General features: G+C 38.6%; 1 protein-coding gene across 1 annotated transcript in view; it reads right to left on the reverse strand.

Annotated features, from left to right (window-relative positions):
• The window catches only part of LOC108007735 (scavenger receptor class B member 1), a gene marked incomplete at its 3' end in the record, with an annotated part of 434,380 nt that overhangs the window by 230,850 nt on the left and 181,718 nt on the right, over positions 1 to 21,812 (reverse strand). Inside the window, 2 exon segments of the mRNA XM_070998599.1 lie at positions 15,797 to 15,941; positions 15,997 to 16,157. Of these exon segments, the coding sequence (XP_070854700.1) occupies positions 15,797 to 15,941; positions 15,997 to 16,157 (306 nt within the window).

Raw genomic sequence — 21,812 nt, forward strand, 5'->3', positions numbered from 1 at the left:
TATAGTCGTCCGATTTCGATAAAATTAAATTCAAAATTCAAAACTAATTAAAAAATGTTATTTCCAAGCTTAGGAGGTTATATGCTATAAAACACCAAAGATATAATTTTTTTAAATTTGTTTTTCCTATTATTCCTATGGGAGCTATAAGATATAGTTGTCCGATCCGGTTGGTTCCGACTTATATACTACCTGCAAAGGATATAAGACTTTTGGGAAAGTTTTAGCCCGATAGCTTTAAAACTGAGACACTAGTTTGCGTAAAAACGGACGGACAGACGGACATGGCTAGATCGACTCGTCTAGTCATGCTGATCAAGAATATATATACTTTATGGGGTCGGAAACGTCTTCTTCACTGCGTTGCAAACTTCTGACTGAAATCAATATACCCTCTGCAAGGGTATAAAAATAGGTTATTTTGAATCCTTTATAAAAGAAAAACTTCCCAAGTGTAACTATATGGTCGAACGTTTTAAATCAAAGAATGCTAAATGGATATCGTCAAAAATATCAATTTCATTAAAAAAAAGCTGTAAGATACCACAACAACCTGGACGCCCAACGTTGTCGTATACAACCGCAGGCCCAAGATTGAAAAGGAAATTGGCATCTGAACTAGCAAATGAAAAAGATCACAATACAAATTTGCTTACGCATGCTGCAGCAGTTTCCGCTAAGAGACAATGTAATACGAACGTGGACCTGGTCCTTAAAGAAAAGATACAGCACCTGAATACAGAACGGAATTAATAAAGCAACATCAATTGCAAAAACCGAGTCAACTAACACCAAATGAAGCTCTAGCCTACATCTTGGAAAATTCATTAACCAAACAGCAATATGTGAACACTAGGGCTTTGAACATAAGTCATCACAGCGACAAATATCCAAGTAACAGTCAAGTGGTAGAAGCTAAAATGCAGTGTCGACCAATGGGTATTGAAGTTACAGAAACTTGTGCTCAAGTTTCACTACAAAACCTTTTGAATCATGCTGCACAGCGACTAATTAAAATGCAGTCCGAAGTTTTCAAGCCATTTCCTAATAGTTCTAAACTCAAAATAAATTGCAGTTATGGCTTTGATGGGTCAGCTGGACAAAGTGCATACAAGCAGAAGTTTGAAATAAAAACACCTGACGTACAGCTTTCAGATCACTCTTTGTTTGTTACTTCTGTTATACCCATAAAAATGATTGACTCATTTCAGCGAAACATCTGGGTAAACAGAACACCTCTGTCTATTCGATTTTGAAGGCCGCTTAAAATTCAATTTGTAAAAGAAACTAGTGAGCACATAATTATGAAAAAAAATCAGTTAGACTTTCAAATAGACAATCTGAAAACGTTTTCTTATGTGAACAACTGTCATCCACAACCGGCTTTGACGAAACCCTTTTAAATAAGCTTCGCGTTATATTAGTATCAATTTCCGGTAACCACTATATAAACTTTGAGCAGTTTCAGATTTTTTGTGAGAAAACGTTTGACTTATATAAACATAAATACCCGTGGTACCCAATGTCACCAACAATTCACAAAGTACTAGTCCACGGTTTTCAAATAAATAATTCAACGTTGGTTCCACTAGGATGCTTAGGCGAAAATGCTTCAAAAGCACGGATTAAAATCTACAAAATAGACAGACTCTCACACGCAAGGAAGAATAGTCGAATCAATACAATGACTGACCTATTCCACAGGGCGATAGATTCCGCGCATCCTTTACTATCTAGTGTTTGCTTAAAGGAAAGAGAAAGGAAAAAAATAAAAAAACCTCTTCCCAAGGAAGTATAAAGTCTTCTGGAGTTGCCGTTTGCCGAGAACAAAAACCCAAATGAAATAGAATTAGACGTGCAATCTGATTCTGATTCTGATGAGGATCTAATCGAAGGATGCTCTATAAAACTAAAAGAAGAAGAAGACGATGTTTAAAACAAAAACCAATTTATTAAATAAAATTTATTACATATATATAAATGTAAGTAACTTGACTGAATTCAGAGTAAAACTTAATTTTTAAGAATAATACTTAGAATAATTTAGTATGGGAGGATAAAGAAAGCGTGGTCGCAGTCTCAAATTTTTTTTGCATACCCTACATAAAATAAAAACAAGGAAGAACGCTATAGTCGAGTACCTCGACTATCAGATACCCGTTACTCAGCTAAATAGAGATATGCAAGCAGCAAAGCGAGATTAAAATGCGCCACCTACCGGCGGTATACAGATTTAAGCGTTATGGGCGTTAGAGTGGGCGTGGCATGGATTAATCGATAGGTATTGACGAGACCAATACATTTCAGTTAAAATTTTTTATCTAGCATAAAAATTGTGGGCGTCACAGGTTTTCGCGGTTTGTGGGCGTTAAAGTGGGCGTGGCAAACTTTTTTTTAGGTCAATCGAGAGGTATTGATGAGAACAATACATTTCAGTTTAAATTTTTATTCTAGCATCAAAACTGTAGGAGTTACAGTTTTGGGCGGTTTGTGGGCGTTAGAGTGGGCGTGGCAGTCTACTGAAACAAACTTGCGCTGCGTAAGAAGCTCAGGAATCTGTACGCCAAATCTCAATAGCCTAGCTCTCATAGTTTCCGAGATCTCAGCGTTCATCCGGACAGACAGACGGACAGACGGACAGACGGACATGGCTAGATCGACTCGGCTAGTGATCGTGATCAAGAATATATATACTTTATGTGGTCGGAAACGCTTCCTTCTGCCTGTTACATACTTTCCGACGAATCTAGTATACCCTTTTACTCTACGAGTAACGGGTATAATTATGTGCAAAGTTTGAGGTCTGTCAGTCAATTTTTAGAGTTTATGCCAAAAAAATCGACTTTCGGAACATAGTTCAGTGGGTACAGCCGATAGCAACAATTTAGGTACATCTTAATAGTTTCAGATAGTGCACTTATTTTCTTGTGAACGTTTCGCTCTCTGTTGTACACGGACGTGTTTTATATTCGCTCTCACTTTTATTCGCCTAGTGTCTAAATTACCCATTTTATATATTCCCAAAGTTAACATTTTCAACTCGGTTTAGTCCGGCGTTTGAATGCAAATTATTTATTTGTGTTAAAACCATTATCTTTATTATAATATTGGAAAATAGTTAACGACGCGGGTGCATTGTGCATTGTTATTGTTTCTTATTTACACTGTGGTTTTGGCGCTCTCTCGCACCGTTCGTTCTGCTACATTCTCTCAACCTCAGTCACCGGCTCTCATTTTCAAGCTAACGGTTCTTTGCTGAATTGGTCTTATCGCGCTCTTTTCTTTTCTTTCCTCTGCGTTTTGCAAGGCCCCACAACTGTTGGTTGGCACGCCTCTAAAGCTTCCTGTGAACTTTTTCTACATTCTACATTCAACTTACTTCCACTTGTAAACAATATCTGCCTGCTGTGTTGTTGGTTGCCAATTTGTTGGCAAAATTACTTCTCGGCAGCCAATTGTTAGTTTCTGGTTATGTGAGAATATTACGCACGCTTAATGTGCAGACTTTGGGCATAGTGCGGCCCAAATCGCTGATCGCAATAGATCTAATGCTGACTGGATTGGACGTGCCCTACATGCCTGCATATCAAAATTGATATTATAGCATTTATGAGGCAAACATAGCTGGAGTTCCAGGCTTTACGTGCTCGATTTATGGACTTGTTAAGTCGAATTAATATCTACGACTCCAACCTTAAGGGTCGGATTCTTCTAAGTCAATCATCAATAAATATATATATCGTAGTCCTACACTGCCTAATGTCTCTTTACATGTTCCATATCTCTCGACCAATATGTGTCCTGCGATGAGGATGATCCCAATGGGAACGAGTCATCAACGAATTACGCCACTGTGCAATCGCCACCAGATTCGGTAATTGTATTTTCGTCTGAGTCATTAAGGCATTCTAACCGGTCACCGGCTGCTGTCACTTATCGGGCTCTGCCACACCTTTTTCTGCCTCTAGCTAATACCCCTGCACCTCCTCCTGCCCCACTTACTAGCATGATCCCTAGGAAGAACACCCACAGCCCTGCTCTCTCTTCTCCGGTACCACTTACTGGCATGGTACCTAGGAAATCTTTTTTCTGTGTCTAGGTTAAATGCAGCACTAACAGTAAATGATGTGATGCATCATATCGTCAAAAACCTCTCCCTTCCTAATCAAAATGGTATTGACATCAAAAAATTCAATTTTAAACAGATAAGAGATAACTCTTCATTTAAAATACTTGTTCCGGATGGGCTGTTCTCCAAACATCTTTGCCCCAATTTTTTGCCTGCTGATATAATTGTCCACGAGTATATAAAAAACAAGGAAGAACGCTATAGTCGAGTACCTCGACTATCAGATACCCGTTACTCAGCTAAATAGAGATATGCAAGCAGCAAAGCGAGATTAAAATGCGCCACCTACCGGCGGTATACAGATTTAAGCGTTATGGGCGTTAGAGTGGGCGTGGCATGGATTAATCGATAGGTATTGACGAGACCAATACATTTCAGTTAAAATTTTTTATCTAGCATAAAAATTGTGGGCGTCACAGGTTTTCGCGGTTTGTGGGCGTTAAAGTGGGCGTGGCAAACTTTTTTTTAGGTCAATCGAGAGGTATTGATGAGAACAATACATTTCAGTTTAAATTTTTATTCTAGCATCAAAACTGTAGGAGCCACAGTTTTGGGCGGTTTGTGGGCGTTAGAGTGGGCGTGGCACTCTGCTGAAACAAACTTGCGCTGCGTAAGAAGCTCAGGAATCTGCACGCCAAATCAATAGCATAGCTCCCTTAGTTTCCGAGATCTCAGCGTTCATCCGGACGGACAGACAGACGGACACACGGACACACGGACAGACGGACAGACAGACATGGCTAGATCGACTCGGCTAGTGATCCTGATCAAGAATATATATACTTTGTGGGGTCGGAAACGCTTCCTTCTGCCTGTTACATACTTTCCGACGAATCTAGAATACCCTTTTACTCTACGAGTAACGGGTATAAACATGAAAGGAAGTTAGCTTCGTCAAGCTTGCAGCTATAATTATTAAATTTAAAAATAATTACCAATAGAACTAACTAAAAAATGTTATTTCCAAGCTTAGGAGGTTATATGTTAAAAAACACAGATGCTTTAATATGTTTCATATTATTTTCCCACCAATTTTCCGAACGCTGCTATGGCAGCTTTATGATATAGTCGTCCGATTTTGATAAAATTAAATACGAAATTCAGAACTAGTTGAAAAATGGTTTCCCAAGCGTAGGAGGTTATATGTTAAAAACACGGAAGCTATAATCTGTTTCATTTTATTTTCACACCAGTTTTCAAATCGTTCCTATGGCAGCTATATGATATTTTTGTCCGATTTTGATCAAATTAAATTCGAAATTCAGAACTAATTAAAAACTGTTATTTCCATACGTAGGAGTTTATATGTTTTATTTTTTTCCGCTTATTCCTATGGGAGCTGTAAAATATAGTTGTCCGATCCGACTGGTTCCGACTTATATACTACCTGCAAAAGAAATAAGACTTTTGGGAAAGTTTCAGCCCGATAGCTTTTAAACTGAGAGACTAGTTTGCGTAGAAACAGACGGACAGGCGGCCATGGCTATATCGTCTCGTCTAGTGGTGCTGATCAATAATATATACGAGTATACTTTATGGGTCCGGAAACGTCTCATTCACTGCGTTGCAAACTTCTGACTGAAATCATAATACCCTCTGCAAGGGTATAAAGATAGCACCCTTTCTATGACTTCTTCGTCGGCGCCCAGCTCTGATTTAAAATCAAAAAACTAAATTTACTAATGTTGAGGTGCTTCTTAGTAATCTCTCTACGCTTTATAAAAACAGTTACATTTTTGAAGCCAATGCTATCGTATTCACTGAGACCTGGCTTAACTCATCCGTACACGATAGTGAAAGATAAAAATAAAGTACTTGCTATTCCTTATCACAAACCGAAGAGCGCTATCACAGTGGCAACTTTTTCGCCAACACAGCAGAATAGAAAAACCAGCGGAAACTGCGATACGAAGCGTCATTGTTTGAGCGGAATGAATTAAACCGCGAAGTAAACAAAAGACCTACAGAATCATATGGCGATAAGGTCGGATACTGTATCCGCACTCGATTCCACGTTCTCAGCGACTCACCCTACTCCTCTAACACACATACAGCAAATGTATCTCGCACTGAGTCACCTCGGAGGCAAATCACTCACGACCTACCTGTTGATCATTGTTCTTTCGCAACCGGAACGGGAACCCAGCCACCTGGACGAGCAGCACTTGCACCTCGCCCGCGCCTGTCGATGAGAGCTCCACTGGGATTGGCCAGAACGCGAAAGATGAGCAACAACTACAACGATGTGCCCTTCGGCATCCGGGCGATCCAGCGGCTGTCCCGCCAATGCTGCACCCGGTTCCAAGCTCGCAGAGATCTGCTGTAAGTATACGATACCTTCCAGAAAAACGTATATCCCTAAAAATACGTTAGGATATTTTCTATTTATTGTACCTATTAACACTAGTTGAACATTTATATATTTTAAAATTTTTAGAAATGTAATAATACGTCATAGCAGTAAATATTATGAGAAAATAATTTGGATCATTACCGCAAAAAATTAATAATCCGACTGATTCATACAAAATTGGTTTAACAACAAGGAAGAACGCTATAGTCGAGTACCTCGACTATCAGATACCCGTTACTCAGCTATATGGAGATATGCAAGCAGCAAAGCGAGATTAAAATGCGCCACCTACCCGCGGTATACAGATTTAAGCGTTATGGGCGTTAGAGTGGGCGTGGCAAATTTTTTTTGGATCAATCGATAGGTATCGACGAGGCCAATACATTTCAGTTAAAATTTTTTATCTAGCATGAAAATTGTGGGCGTCACAGCTTTTCGCGGTTTGTGGGCGTTAGAGTGGGCGTGGCAAACTTTTTTTCAATCGATAGGTATTGATGAGAACAATACATTTCAGTTAAAATTTTTATTCTAGCATCAAAACTGTAGGAGCCACAGTTTTGGGCGGTTTGTGGGCGTTAGAGTGGGCGTGGCACTGTGCCGAAACAAACTTGCGCTGCGTAAAAAGCTCAGGAATCTGCACGCCAAATCTCAATAGCCTAGCTCCCATTGTTTCCGAGATCTCAGCGTTCATCCGGACGGACAGACAGACGGACAGACGGACATGGCTAGATCGACTCGGCTAGTGATCCTGATCAAGAATATATATACTTTGTGGGGTCGGAAACGCTTCCTTCTGCCTGTTACATACTTTCCGACGAATCTAGTATACCCTTTTACTCTACGAGTAACGGGTATAAAAACACAAAGAATCTCTTTAGTATTGGATTTCTGTCTCACATTTCCGTACCGACGAACATTTCAGTTTTTATACCCGTTACTCGTAGAGTAAAAGGGTACACTAGATTCGTCGGAAAGTATGTAACAGGCAGAAGGAAGCGTTTCCGACCCCACAAAGTATATATAATCTTGATCAGGATCACTAGCGAGTCGATCTAGCCATGTCCGTCTGTCCGTCTGTATGTCCGTCCGGATGAACGCTGAGATCTCGGAAACTATGGGAGCTATGCTATTGAGATTTGGCGTGCAGATTCCTGAGCTCCTTACGCAGCGCAAGTTTGTTTCAGCACAGTGCCACGCCCACTCTAACGCCCACAAACCGCCCAAAACTGTGGCTCCTACAGTTTTGATGCTAGAATAAAAATTTTAGCTGAAATGTATTGTTCTCACCAATACCTATCGATTGACCCAAAAAAAAGTTTGCCACGCCCACTTTAACGCCCACAAACCGCGAAAACCTGTGACGGCCACAATTTTCATGCTAGATAAAAAATTTTAACTGAAATGTATTGGTCTCGTCGATACCTATCGATTGATCCAAAAAAAATTTGCCACGCCCACTCTAACGCCCATAACGCTTAAATCTGTATACCGCCGGTAGGTGGCGCATTTTAATCTCGCTTTGCTGCTTGCATATCTCCATATAGCTGAGTAACGGGTATCTGATAGTCGAGGTACTCGACTATAGCGTTCTTCCTTGTTTATTTTCGGTTATTTGCATATAATACTAATGTTATAATTATTGATCTTTTGCAAGGTGTTATAAAATAATTGGTGCTTTGGTTGCCTTTCCTAATAATAACTAATAACTTTTTTGTTTATCGGAAGGACCGTCAGACCCGTCGAGGTGGAGGCGTTCTTATTGGAGTCAAATCCAATTAAACTTCTGAGTTTTTTGATATTTTTACATCATTAGGTATTGAATTTGTTTCCGAAAATTTATCTTTCCCAAAAAGTTACATTTTTATACCCGTGCAGAGGGTCTATTAATTTCAGTCAGAAGTTTGCAACGCAGTGTAGGAGACGTTTCTGACCCCATAAAGTATATATATTCTTGAACAGCATGACTAGACGAGTCGATCTAGCCATGTCCGTCTGTCCTTTCGTTTCTACCCAAACTAGTCTCTCAGTTTTGAAGTCTTGAACTTTCTTAAAAGTCTTATTTCTTTTGCAGGACAACTATATCTTATAGCTCCCATAGGAATAATCGGAAAAAAAATTTCAAAAAATTATATCTTTAGTGTTTTTTATCATATAACATCTTAAGCTTGGAAATAACGTTTTTTAATTAGTTCTGAATTTCGGATTTAATTTTATCAAAATCGGACCACTATATCATAAAGCTGCCATAGGAACGATCGGAAAATTGGTGGGAAAATTATGTGAACCAAATTATAGCTTCGGTGTTTTTGACATAGTATCTTATACTATTGGGAATATCATTTCTTGTATTTTTAAATTTAATAATTATAACTGCAACGGTATACAAACTTCGGCTTGCCGAAGTTAACTTCTTTTCTTGTTCTAACCTGCTCCTATATATCACCTGGCTCTGAATTTAACGTGTATCTATTGCACCTGTCCGCCATACATTCTATCTCCTTGTTGCTTGCTGAAACTGACCAACTTATTGTGCTCGGGGACTTTAATCTTCCCAATATTTTTTTGTTGGAGAGTAAGGACTCATTGGCAATGATTCCTAGGATGCAACATGATTTTATTGATGGTCTTGTTGAACTATCTTTGCAGCAAGTTAACCGGATTCCCAATTATATTGGTCGTCTTTTTGACTTACTCTTTGTTTGTGCCACTATCTTTACCTGAAGATTATTATCATCATACCCTTCAGCTCTGTATTAATGGATTTTTTAATAATCCCAGGATTGCAATAAATGTACAGCCTAGTATGTGTTTTAGGAGGACTGATTACGGCAAACTAGTGGAATCTTTATCGACAGTAAGCTGGTCCTATCTGGTTGACCTTCCTGTTGATGATGTCGTTGGGTACTTTTATGAGGTCATTTACCGTCAATTTGTTCAACATGTCCCTCTTTTCTCCATGAAGAATTCTTAAAGCTCTCCATGGCTTACCCGTCAACTAGCTTATCTAAAGAATAAAAAAAACAAACCTTTTAAAACGGTTAAAAGTAACCGGCTTGCAAACAGGCTGCACCTTTGATACTCTCAAGCTCCCATTTTCACCGGGTCCTGACAGAATACCAAGGTGTATACTCAGGAATTGTTCATCCTATCTTGCTCTTCCCTAACATTGATATTTAATCTGTCCCTAAGTCAAAGTAGATTACCATCCCTATGGAAGGAATCCTTTATTGTCCCATTGTTTGAAGAAGGGAACAAGTCCGATATCTCAAATTATTGTGGTATTGCTAAACTCAGTTCTATTCCTAACCTTTTCGAAAAAATTATTACCAGTCAGTTGCAGCATCATTGCTGGTCTACTATTTCACCTTGTCAACATGGCTTCATGTACAGATGTTGCACTACTTCTACAAACCTACTCGAATTTACGTCTTTAATTACTAGAGGTTTTCTGACACATCATCATGCTGATGTGATTTATACCGATTTCTCTAAAGCTTTTGATTCAGTGAACCATAGGCTTCTTATTTATAAATTGTCTCTTTTAGGTTTTCCTCCCAACCTGCTAGAGTGGTTATTTTACTTCCTTACTAATAGAACTCAAATTGTCCGTTTTAATAATAAAATATCCAAAATAATTAATTTTACTTCTGGAGTGCCACAGGGTAGCCACCTGGGACCTTTTTGGCTTAATGATTAATGATCTGCCTTATGTCATAAAATCATCAACTGTAATAATGTATGCAGATGATGTCAAGCTATGTTTGTCCATGTGCTTACCTAATTCATATAATGACCTTCAATTAGATCTTGATTGTTTGTAAACGTGATAAACATGTTATTGTATATTTGAACTATTCTAAATGTAACTTTATGACCTTATATCGTTGTAATCCATCTCTGTATTCTTTTTCTATCGGAAAGAACGCCCTTGAACGTATTTTTTCAGTTTACGATCTTGTCGTTTTATTTGATCATAAACTTAGTTTTAAAGACCATATATCTACTATAGCTAACAAAGCCGGAAGTCTCCTTGCGTTTATGAAGCGTTGGTCAAGGTTATGTATGTATCCCTTGTTCGTCCGTCTATGGAATATTGCTCGTGTATATGGTCACCTCAAATGAGCTGTTACCAAAATATGCTAGAGTCCGTTCAAAAACAATTCCTTTTACTTGCTTTGAAAGGATTAAACTGGGACACAGGGTGTCGATTGCCCTCTTATCATGCGAGGTTGCGTCTGCTGGACTTACCAACCCTATACTATCGTAGAAAGTGTCATGGAGTTATGTTTTTGCATAAACTAATTAATGGTGATGTCGACTCTCCTTTCCTTCTTAGTTCTCTCAACTGGAATGTACCCTGTAGAACAGTTCGTCATTTTTGTCCGTTGTCCCTGCCAATATGTAGATGCAATTATGCCCTTCATGATCCTTTTCGTGTTCTTTGTGACGATTATAATGCACTGTGTCACGCCTTACTGTTTGATAGCCCTAACGCAACTAATTACGATCAACCTTTGTATTTTCTGTCTTCCAATAATTTTTAAATTTCTATGTTGTTAACCATTCTATGTGAGCATGTATTTTAAACTTTCTTTTGTTATATCGATTACTTCCATGTCGTTCATTTGCCCAAATCGGTTGAGGGCTCCTCGCGTAACAAGCATTGCTTGGTATCGTAAGGGCCACTTGTTTGTACTGACCATAGTGCATCAACGTCCAAGAATATATGTTGTGATATAGCTGAAGTAGAAAGAACCCACGACGAGCATAGCGCAGAGCATCGCTAGAAGTGCACGACCATCATACCGAGTAGCGACTTGAGAAGCAGTAGGATTCGAGTTGAACGCTACAGATTATCGACTACCTCCGCGTTACAATTTCTCGTCAGTCCAATGCTTTCGCGACGTTAGCTAAAACGACGTTTGCCTCTCGCATAGCGGTTTGCCTGATGTGTATTAGAATCTGACATAGTATAAGAGAAAGCTAACATGACAATTGAAGATTTAATATAATCGAACTTCAGTTACTCTTCTCCTTAAACAGGTGTTTTGGAGCAACTGAATCAAAATAACTGGATTTCTCATCAGGGCTTGCATGGTTGTCTCCATTAATTTCATGAATTTCAGTATCAATATTTCTATTTTGGTAGCTGTCTGCTCAATAGGTTGGTGGGAGGCTGCTGGTGATATTTCATCATTGAAGGTAGAGCCGGCAAGGTTTAATATTGGAACCCTTGCAAAGCTTACGTTCCTGGAATCGTTTAAACTATCCAATAAAGATCTCCCTGCAGTTTAAAAGAAGACGTCACGGGTAGCTTTCGATGGTATCAATGGTGCTGTCTGGAACCGATTTGCAGACACTTTGTGTTGAATCCGGTTTTTCAGCTCCTTGTAAACTGGACAACCTGTATAGTTTGCCATGTGAATACCTCCACAGTTCTTACACTTTTTGTTGTTGGGGTCCTCTTTGTTTAAATTGAATTAAGCAGAGCCATGCTACACATACGGGGCGAAGCGTGCAGTAAAATTTCGTGTGTCCGAATTCTTTGCAATTTGTGCATTGTACCATTGCGCTTATGCGGCTCCTCAACAGAGACCTTGAATATGGGTTGAGGGCGTCGATTTCTATTAATTGGGTTGGTAACAGTTTTTACTTCAAATCCGTTCTCCCTAAGTGCATGCGCTACTTGTGCTTCAAATCCTTTTGTTACTGATTGTTGGCCTTTGCTGCTTTTAAGCTGATAAGTGTAGTATTTCTTTTTGTTGTCATGTAGGTATTCAGTCGGAATTCTGAACTTGTCTTCGTGTTTGACTTGGTCCTTAGTCTCATTAATATTGCCTTTTGTTAAGGGAATAACGTGGATGTTATCATTCCCAATAAGATCCAATATAGAATTCACGAGGAAGTTAAAAGTTTTCTCTCGTATGCAAATTGGAAGCGGCTTTAGCTTTCTCTTCTCCGATTCAGTGGCTGCATCGGGCAGAACATTGGACTGGTCCTCCAGAATTGCAAATCTACTCTCTCTGCTTGTGCTCTCCACCGTAAGTTGTTTGGAGGCATCACTGTTAAGCTTGGCCTTAAATTCCGATTTACTTGAATGTAGCGCTCCATTCCAGTCTGCACGGTCGAACTTGTGAAAGTCGTAGATTTGACAACTTGACCGATCGATGGTATCGTGAGCACGGCTGTTACAGCTGCAGATGTTGTTGTTGTTACGGTAGCAGTGACTAGTGAGGTTACTGCGCTAGCAAACGTAGCCAAGCACGTAGGCAATTTGTGTGGGAAGGAGTGTTGCGGCGGAAGCGGATTTTTCGCTGACCATGCTTTGAGTCTTAGATAGCACCGACGAAGAGAGGGAACGCGACCTGTCCTTCACTATTGGCTTGAGTTCAGCGAACGGGGCTGGGGTTAATGTCGCGTTCGATCGTTATTGGAGATACATATGTAAAGTAAGCGTTTCCTCGCTATAAAGACAGCCGACTCTCGTCTTGCTCGCGTTGAAGCTGGGCCCGATTATTGTTTTGATTTATACTTAATGTAAGTTTGTTTTTGGCTTGTGATCTTAAATTATTATTATTATTATTTTTTCAATCTTCTTGATATTAGAAAAGTTTCAGCTGCTTTCTTTTATGAACTAGGCTGCAAGAGGCAAACGGTGGTGTGCACCCTTGGGAAAATTAAGACGTTTATTTATTTTTTTAATTTTCAATTGCTTAGACTGGCAATTAGTGTGATTTAAAATATTTAATATGACCTTTTACTATTATTACCGCAGCATTCTTGTGATTTGCCTGGGTGGTCAATGATGCATGTTAGATTGCTTGGCTTGGGTAGCAGGAAAAGCTTATAGATCTCCCCCTTCCTTCGGAATATGCTTTTTTTGAAGCACTGGCTTATTTTCAGAAAATATTTTTTTAGACGATCCAGTGTTGATCAATGTGGTAATTACGGTCATACTGGCTAAGTCCCAAAATCAAACAAATTGGATATTTTACTTATTAAAGGAAGGGAGTTAGTTATTAAGGGGATGCGGACAATAAGTAGCGACCGATCTTATCCCTGTGTTTTCAGTGAATGTACCCCTGTTTCATGTATCCACACTGTTCGCAAAGAGTGTTCCCTACTAGCACAATTATGTAAAAGGTTCTGCTCAGTTGTTCCGCAAAGTTCCAGAAAGCGAAACGTACTCGGAAAACTGCGCACATGTGTATGTATATACAGATGTGTACATGTGTATGTGTATACAACTACAAGTAATTTGGTGCAGATGCGTTCAACAATTTGGGAGACAGACAGTTTGAAGCATCAGAGTGGGCGTGGCAAACTTTTTTTTGGTCAATCGATAGATATTGTCGAGACGAAAACATTTCAGCTAAAATTTTATGTCTAGCATGAAAATTGTGGGCGCTACAGGCTTGGGCGGTTTTTGGGCGTTAGAGTGGGCGCGGCACCTTGCTAAAACAAACTTGCGCTGAGCAAGAAGCTCAGGAATCTGCATGCCAAATTCCAATAGCCTAGTATTAATAGTTTCCGAGATCTCAGCGTTCGTACGGACAGACGGACATGGCTAGATCGACTCGGCTAGTGATCCTGATCAAGAATATATATACTTTATGGGGTCGGAAACGCTTCCTTCTGACTGTTACATACTTTCCGACGAATCTAGTATAACTTTTTACTCTACAAGAAACGGGTATAACGAGTTCTTTCTTTTATCTTGATTTGTCCAGCTTTTTGTGGCCAAATTAGCGCTGCAAACAAATAAAAACAACAAAATAATTATTTCATCGGCTTAATTAGACCATTAATATCAAACAATAACTCTTCTATATAAAAACAAAAAAAACTGTACCTTTTGAAATAAAACTTAGAGTTTTTTTGAAAAAATCATTCCGGGAGATGACAAAATTAAAACAAGGGAGAACGCTATAGTCGAGTACCTCGACTATCAGATACCCGTTACTCAGCTAAATGGAGATATGCAAGCAGCAAAGCGAGATTAAAATGCGCCACCTACCGGCGGTATACAGATTTAAGCGTTATGGGCGTTAGAGTGGGCGTGGCAAATTTTTTTTTGGATCAATCGATAGGTATTGACGAGACCAATACATTTCAGTTAAAAAATTGTGGGCGTCACAGGTTTTTGCGGTTTGTGGGCGTTAAAGTGGGCGTGGCAAACTTTTTTTGGGTCAATCGATAGGTATTGATGAGAACATTACATTTCAGTTAAAATTTTCTATCTAGCATCAAAACTGTAGGAGCCACAGTTTTGGGCGGTTTGTGGGCGTTAGAGTGGGCGTGGCAGTCTACTGAAACAAACTTGCGCTGCGTAAGAAGCTCAGGAATCTGCACGCCAAATCTCAATAGCCTAGCTCTCATAGTTTCCGAGATCTCAGCGTTCATCCGGACAGACGGACAGACGGACAGACGGACAGACAGACAGACGGACATGGCTAGATCGACTCGGCTAGTGATCCTGATCAAGAATATATATACTTTATGGGGTCGGAAACGCTTCCTTCTGCCTGTTACATACTTTCCGACGAATCTAGTATACCCTTTTACTCTACGAGTAACGGGTATAATATACAAGCATTGTACGGTCCCAAAATATTTGAAGTTTAAAAATGTTACGACAGAACACAGTATTAATTGCCACACATTTTAGACCTATTAGGAAGTTCATTTTAAAAATTTCGCACATTAAAATCGGTTAGTTAAGGTTATTTGAGTCATGAAGCTTAAAGTTAATGTTAAAATTATAAAGTAACCTTGCCTTGCTATACAAAAACATGTTAACATCATATATGTTCGTCTATTTCTAAGCTCTAGTGAATGCTCTAATGAATGAGCCGAACAATGCGTGGAATAAGCACATTAAAAAGGTTTCCGACGAGCACCCGAAATATTATGGAAATGAAAACAGCACACCTTTATTCAAAAAACCCTACAAAGAGCAGAATTTTACAGGTTTGACCCTATAGATCCAACTGGAAGCAATTTATCGAGTACAGTATCAGCAGCCGTCATAATATTCATCTTCGATCAGTAATTAAGACAGCGATTTCACTGCTGATGATTGTATTTGGCTAATAAATGAAACATGCATATATACTGTACTTTGTACAGTTAAGTCTATTCGCTCCTTGTGTGTTGGCAGAAACTTAGACTTCTTGAAGTCCAAGCCGACATGACTCTGAGTTGGATAAAATTTCTCTTTAACAAAAAAACGTTGTATATAAAGTCAATCTTTGTGTGCTTAAGATATTTACACTATTTTTAACTTTGAATAATAAATACTTGAAAGTACTCACCAACATGGCAATATTCAGCATTACAACTTCATCGTCCTCATGATAACCGCCTGACATTTGCTCTTGCCAAACCAAGGGATGACTGGGAGTGCTGGACATAGTGTTATTTGTATTGAAGGTGACGTTCTCGTGGGTCATAATCTCCCTGAATCATATAATTAATCACTGAAATTTCTAATTCATGAGAATATTCAACTTACTTGTACACATAGGGACCAACTTGTTCGACTTTAAGCTGCTCCCGACCCGCTAGAAAGGCCTCAGCATTAGTTATGTTAAACAGATATATCTTAATATACAGATCGACTGGAGGCTGTGCCCAAAGTTTAAAGATTTCACCTCCCTCCGTCATTATTAACTTCTGCAAGGACAATATTTAAATTAATCAGAAGTATCTACAATAGATAAATTCGTGACAAGCATACTAGTCTTTTTGAGGGCCACATGAACGCTTCCAATATACTAAGGTCCACTACCACTTGGGTAGCAGTGCGCTAGCCAAACAATAAAATTGTAAGTTCTTGTAGAAAAAACAAGAGAGAACGCTACAGTCGATGCCATGATAGTCGATATCGTAAAAACTCGAAGAAAATCCGACCACTAATCGTCACGTGCACCACTTTAAAGTTACCGTCCATACGAACCAAACAAGCCATATTTGGACAAAATCCATGGTAAAATAAATTTGGTTTTATTTGTCATATCATTTCATTGTTAGACCGATACTAGGAATTGAGCCTGAAATTTGAATTTCAGTACTGACCAACGTAAGGAGGTTCATGTTATTCCCTTAGGAAGTGTTGTTAAACTTTTTCATACTCCACAGTAAATATATTTTATTAAACTCTATTCTTTTGTTAACAAAGGATTACAAGTTCTGTAAGACTTCCCTATAAACGATTTATTATACCCTTGCAGAGGGTATAATGATTTCAGTCAGAAGTTTGCAACGCAGTGAAGGAGACGTTTCCGACCCCATAAAATATATATATTCTTGATCAGCATGACTAGACGAGTCGATTTAGCCATGTCCTTCTGTCCGTCTGTTCGTCCGTTTCTACGCAAAGTAGTCTCTCAGTTAGCTCTCTTAGTTAGCTACCGGGCTGAAACTTTCCCAAAAATCTTATTTCTATTGCAGGTACTATATAAGTCGGAACCAGCCGGACCGGACAGCTATATCTTATAGCTCCAATAGGGATAAACGGAAAAAAAAAATTTTTTTAATTATATCTTTGGTGTTTTTTATCATATAACCTCCTTAGCTTGGAACTAAAATTTTTTAATTAGTTCTGAGTTTCGAATTAAATGTTATCAAAATCGGACGACTATAGCTGCCATAGGAACGATCGTAAAATTGGTAGAAAAATAATATGAAACAAATTATAGCTTCGGTGTTTTTAGACATAGTATCTTATACTTTTGGAAGTATCATTTTTAAATGTAATAATTATAACTTCAAGGGTATACAAACTTCGGTTTGGTGAAGTTAACTTTCTACTTGTTAATAATTTATTCAAAGAAATTGTTTTTATGGGTATGTGCTACGTTTTCGGTAATGGACTACTTTCCCACTATTGATTTGTTTAATTGTATGGTCTTATGTTAAACTTTTTAACTATTTATAAGTCCACAATGGCTTAAAAACTCAATTTTCGAGGAATGTAGTCTATATTCCCTTAAATCTAGGAATATTTTTTCAGAGTGTGCTTAAAATTAGTTCAAATGGTTTAATCAAAGTTTAATATCTGCCGAACTGAGCTATAAATGTTTTTTTCAGTTACGCGTGTTCCAAAGTGGGAAACATTTACACAAAGAACTTGTCAAAATAATTGTGCCATGCTGAAATCAATGTCTATGCGAATCTTTTCCTGTAGATAGATCTTCGAAAAGGAGGGCAATCTAAAATTTCGGACTCACAAATATAAATATATAATCTTCGCATTGATCATTATGTTCGGACTCCTAGTAGAGGTAAGTAAGCTAAGGATTAGTTCCCCTGTAATTGTGGTTCAAATGACCCATATAAACAGAATTTTTCAACTTTGATTTCTTTTTCTCAGAATCCTTACGTCGGGTTATTCTTTGGTGAACACATTTTAAAGTGGGGATTTAAAGCGAATTAGACTTTCTAGCAGTCATCGAGGTAAGTTTTTGATGTAACATAATGGTATCCTATTTGGATATTTTGGTAAAAACTTTATCGGCCGAAAACTAGAAATCAACTATTACCAATAAGGTTTAAACCAAATTCGTCTCTTATGAACCATTTTAACACTTTTGATGATCTAATTACTGATTTCGTTTCATTCGGTGCTAAGATTGAGACAAGTTTCAAAGTGTTACATGCTGTGAGAAATGATAGGCAGTTTTATAATAAAACAAGAAAACCCGGCATAGTGAACGGTTTCGACTAACAGATACCCGAGACCCAGTTAACAAAAAAGCGCCGACTATGGTTCATTCCTATCGGCTGTTAACAAAATTTTACTAACACGCCACAGAATGTGAAACATAGGTGGCGGTAGTGAAATTTCGTAATCAGCCCATTTTCTGTATGAACATATCTCCATCCCTCTTGCACTCTATGGAGTATGCTATTTATTAATTATTGTTTGGTTATTACTTTTAAATGAATGGTCCGATTTGAATAATTTTTGGAATACTGATGGGTATTGATATTAAATCAATCTCTTATTTACATTTTAAAATTTTAAAATTTTTAAAAATTTGTTCGATGACGGGTTTTTAGCGTGGTGGGAATTTAACCCTGCTTACACAAACTTGCGCTGCACAGGAAGCCAGAGAATCTACATGCCAAATCCCATTTCAATTTTACAAATTACAATAACTATAGCAATTCTAGTACTTATTCGGCTACTACACAATTCAATATTGATTTTGCAAAAACAAAAAAAAAAAGTAATACATTTAATTGAAGTCAATGGGCTTACAGAACAGTAAAAATAATTTCAATATCTTGAAATTGTGGCATGACAGATTGGGACATATTAGCACGGGAAAACTATCAGAGCTAAAATGATATGACATGTTTAAAGAAATAAATAATAACACTAGCTTAAATCCAAAACGCTTCCAGGCGAATGATGGTAAATTCTGTTAGTGTTGGAACCCTGGATTACAAAAATGTCATACAAATTTTTTTCGATGGCACAGTTTTTTTTAAACTATTTTGTAAAGCTTGAAAGTTAAATTTCTGATAGTTTCTCGAATTTCTTCCCATATCTTGGTTCTTATCCACCCAATTAGTTTCATTTAATTTGTTGTTTTATTAGTGATGCCACAAACTGTTAATAAGAAATCTTATTTGTGCATTATACGTCGTTTGCGATAAAAATTTGTCAAAAAAGACCAGAATTATGGTAAGCAAAAACTTTTGGTGTTTACATCATGATAATGAACAGGCTTAGATTTCACACGTTCTTCGTGACCACTTCGTCAAAATGTTGACGCAAATCGTTCCGCAACCACCGTATTCTCCTGATACTGCTTTTAAATGACTTCTGGATATTCCCAAAACTGGAGAGACAACTCCGGGGAACGCGTTTCAAGTCGATTGAGGAGATAAACAAAATCGAAGAAGGCGCTGATGGCTACACCAGAATTGTTATGTTTCGAGGGTTGGAAAAATCGATTGCATAAGTGTGGTTTATCGGGAGGTACTTAAAATGGGGTGAAATTGATTAGAAGAATACAAAAAAAGAATTTTAATTTTACAAACACCTCTCACCTTACTTTTTGCCACAGTAGTATTGTAAGGAGTTAAATAACTCCGCACCCATAAAGCGAATAATAACTTTACGGAGGTCTGCCAGTTGCTGAGTACGCAGCGAATTCGCGTAGTATCGGCACTGCGAGAAAAGAAAGTTTGGAGAATCCAGTCTTTGGAGGGAACGGAGGAAGAGAGATCGGAGAGAAGGAGCAGAGAGTGGCGATATAGCGGCACAGAAGGAGTAGGAGCGAGATGGCAAAGCTCAGGTGTGCCGTTAACGAAGAAACAACAGTGCATCCCCGTACTCCGGACTCTAGAGTGGTGCCGTGCGCAGAACCGGAAAGGTCGACAGGCAAAACCGCGTACCTTGGACCCTGGGGTGGTGCCATGGGCAGAGGGCGAAAATGAGAATCCGAGGATTACCGGTACCAGGAGCCCTATAGGCCCAGCGCAAGAAGCTGTATCAGTCAAGTGAACAACGTCAAGCAAGTCAAAGTCAAGGAAATACTGCCGTGCAAGTCAGCAAGGAGCCAGATCGCTGCGTCGAGACGTTCGGGACAGCATAAGTTTACGAATTGAAGTACAGGTAGCTGTGGTCCTTAAGGGCAAACACACGGCAAAGTTGAGTGGAGACTCGGTCGACTCTTCAGAGGACTGCTTTAGCTACGTCGTACGGCTGCCCGAATAGTTGAGTTGGAATTGAGCAGGCGTAGCACCGATGTATCCTGTCGATCCTGACGTGGAATCAACTGATTGTGGCGCCTAACGGTTGTCTGATAAGCGCAGTCTTTGACTAGCTTGAGTCCGGTATCGAAGGCGATCCATCTAAACGAAAAGCCATTAGGCTCGGAATCCTGCCAGTCTGACTAGCGCCCGACGGTTTTCTGAGAAGCGCAGCTACACTGGTCGGCATAAGTATTTTGACAAAACAAAAGTTAAATATACTCATAATTTTAACTTACTTCTTGTAAACTTTTGGCATCAATGGAAAGGTAATTTAAATGCCTTTTGAATGATACAGTACATTTCTTAGCCCCTTCAGTATTTATTGAAAAGGGCGAATTTGTGTAAATTTACTTTTAATTCTACTTTTTAAACTTTTTTTCTCGACTTGAAAAGACATTGATGCAAAAAGTTTCTTCAAACAAAAATAATAGTATATGCAAAAAGAATTTTTCAAAAATCATTTTGCTTGTATTTTTTATGATTTTTTGAAAATGTTTAGAAACATGAATCTAGCATGAAAATTGTGGGCGGCACAGGTTTTGGCGGTTTGTGGGCGTCACAGGCTTGGGCGGTTTTTGGGCGTTAAAGTGGGCGTGTCAAACTTTTTTTGGGACAATCGATAGGTATTAATGAGAACAATACATTTAAATTTTTATTCTAGCTTCAAAACTGTAGGAGCAACAGTTTTGGGCGGTTTGTGGGCGTTAGACTGGGCGTGGCACGCTTGCGCTGCGCAAGAAGCTCAGGAATCTGCACGCCAAATCTCAATTGCGTAGCTCTTATAGTTTCCGAGATCTCGGCGTTCATCCGGACAGACGGACAGACGGACATGGCTAGATCGACTCGGCTAGTAATCCTGATCAAGAAAATATTTTTTTTATGGGGTCGGAAACGCTTCCTTCTGCCTGTTACATACTTTCCGACCAATGTAATATACCCTTTTATACAACGAGTAACGGGTAAAAAAATGTAAGCAAAATGATTTTGAAAAAATTATTTTTGCAGTTTCTATAATTTTTGTTTAAAGAAACTTTTTGCATCAAAAAATTTAAGTTTTCAAGTCGAGGAAAAAAATTTAAAAAGTAGATGCTTACACAATTTCGTCCTTTTCAATAAGTACTCAACGGGTTAAGAAATGTATTGTATCATTCAAACGCCATTTAAATTACCTTTCCATTGATGCCAAAGTTTACAAGAAGTATGTTCAAATTATGAGTATATTTAACGATTGTCTTGCCATAATACTTATACCCTTTTAATCTACGAATGACGGGTATAATTAACTTTGTAACCCAAAACCGTGAATTAACGCCTCATAATCCGAATTCTGAGTTGTTGTTACTGTCAACCGGGCGGTCACGTATACTATAAATTTTGTGGGACAAACGCACAAAACTACTTAGTTAGCTGCACAAGCAAGTTTAAGTAAAAAAGTTCATTATATCTGGCGCCCAAAACGTGATTCTCCCGGGAGAAAGAACAAAAGAACAACAAAATGGGGAGAAGTTCGATATGCCGCCTCAAGAGTGAGGACTTCCCCAACGTCGCCCAAGTGCCGGG

Source organism: Drosophila suzukii (genome assembly GCF_043229965.1).
Source record: "Drosophila suzukii chromosome 2 unlocalized genomic scaffold, CBGP_Dsuzu_IsoJpt1.0 scf_2c, whole genome shotgun sequence".
Classification (NCBI taxonomy): Eukaryota; Metazoa; Arthropoda; class Insecta; order Diptera; family Drosophilidae; genus Drosophila; species Drosophila suzukii.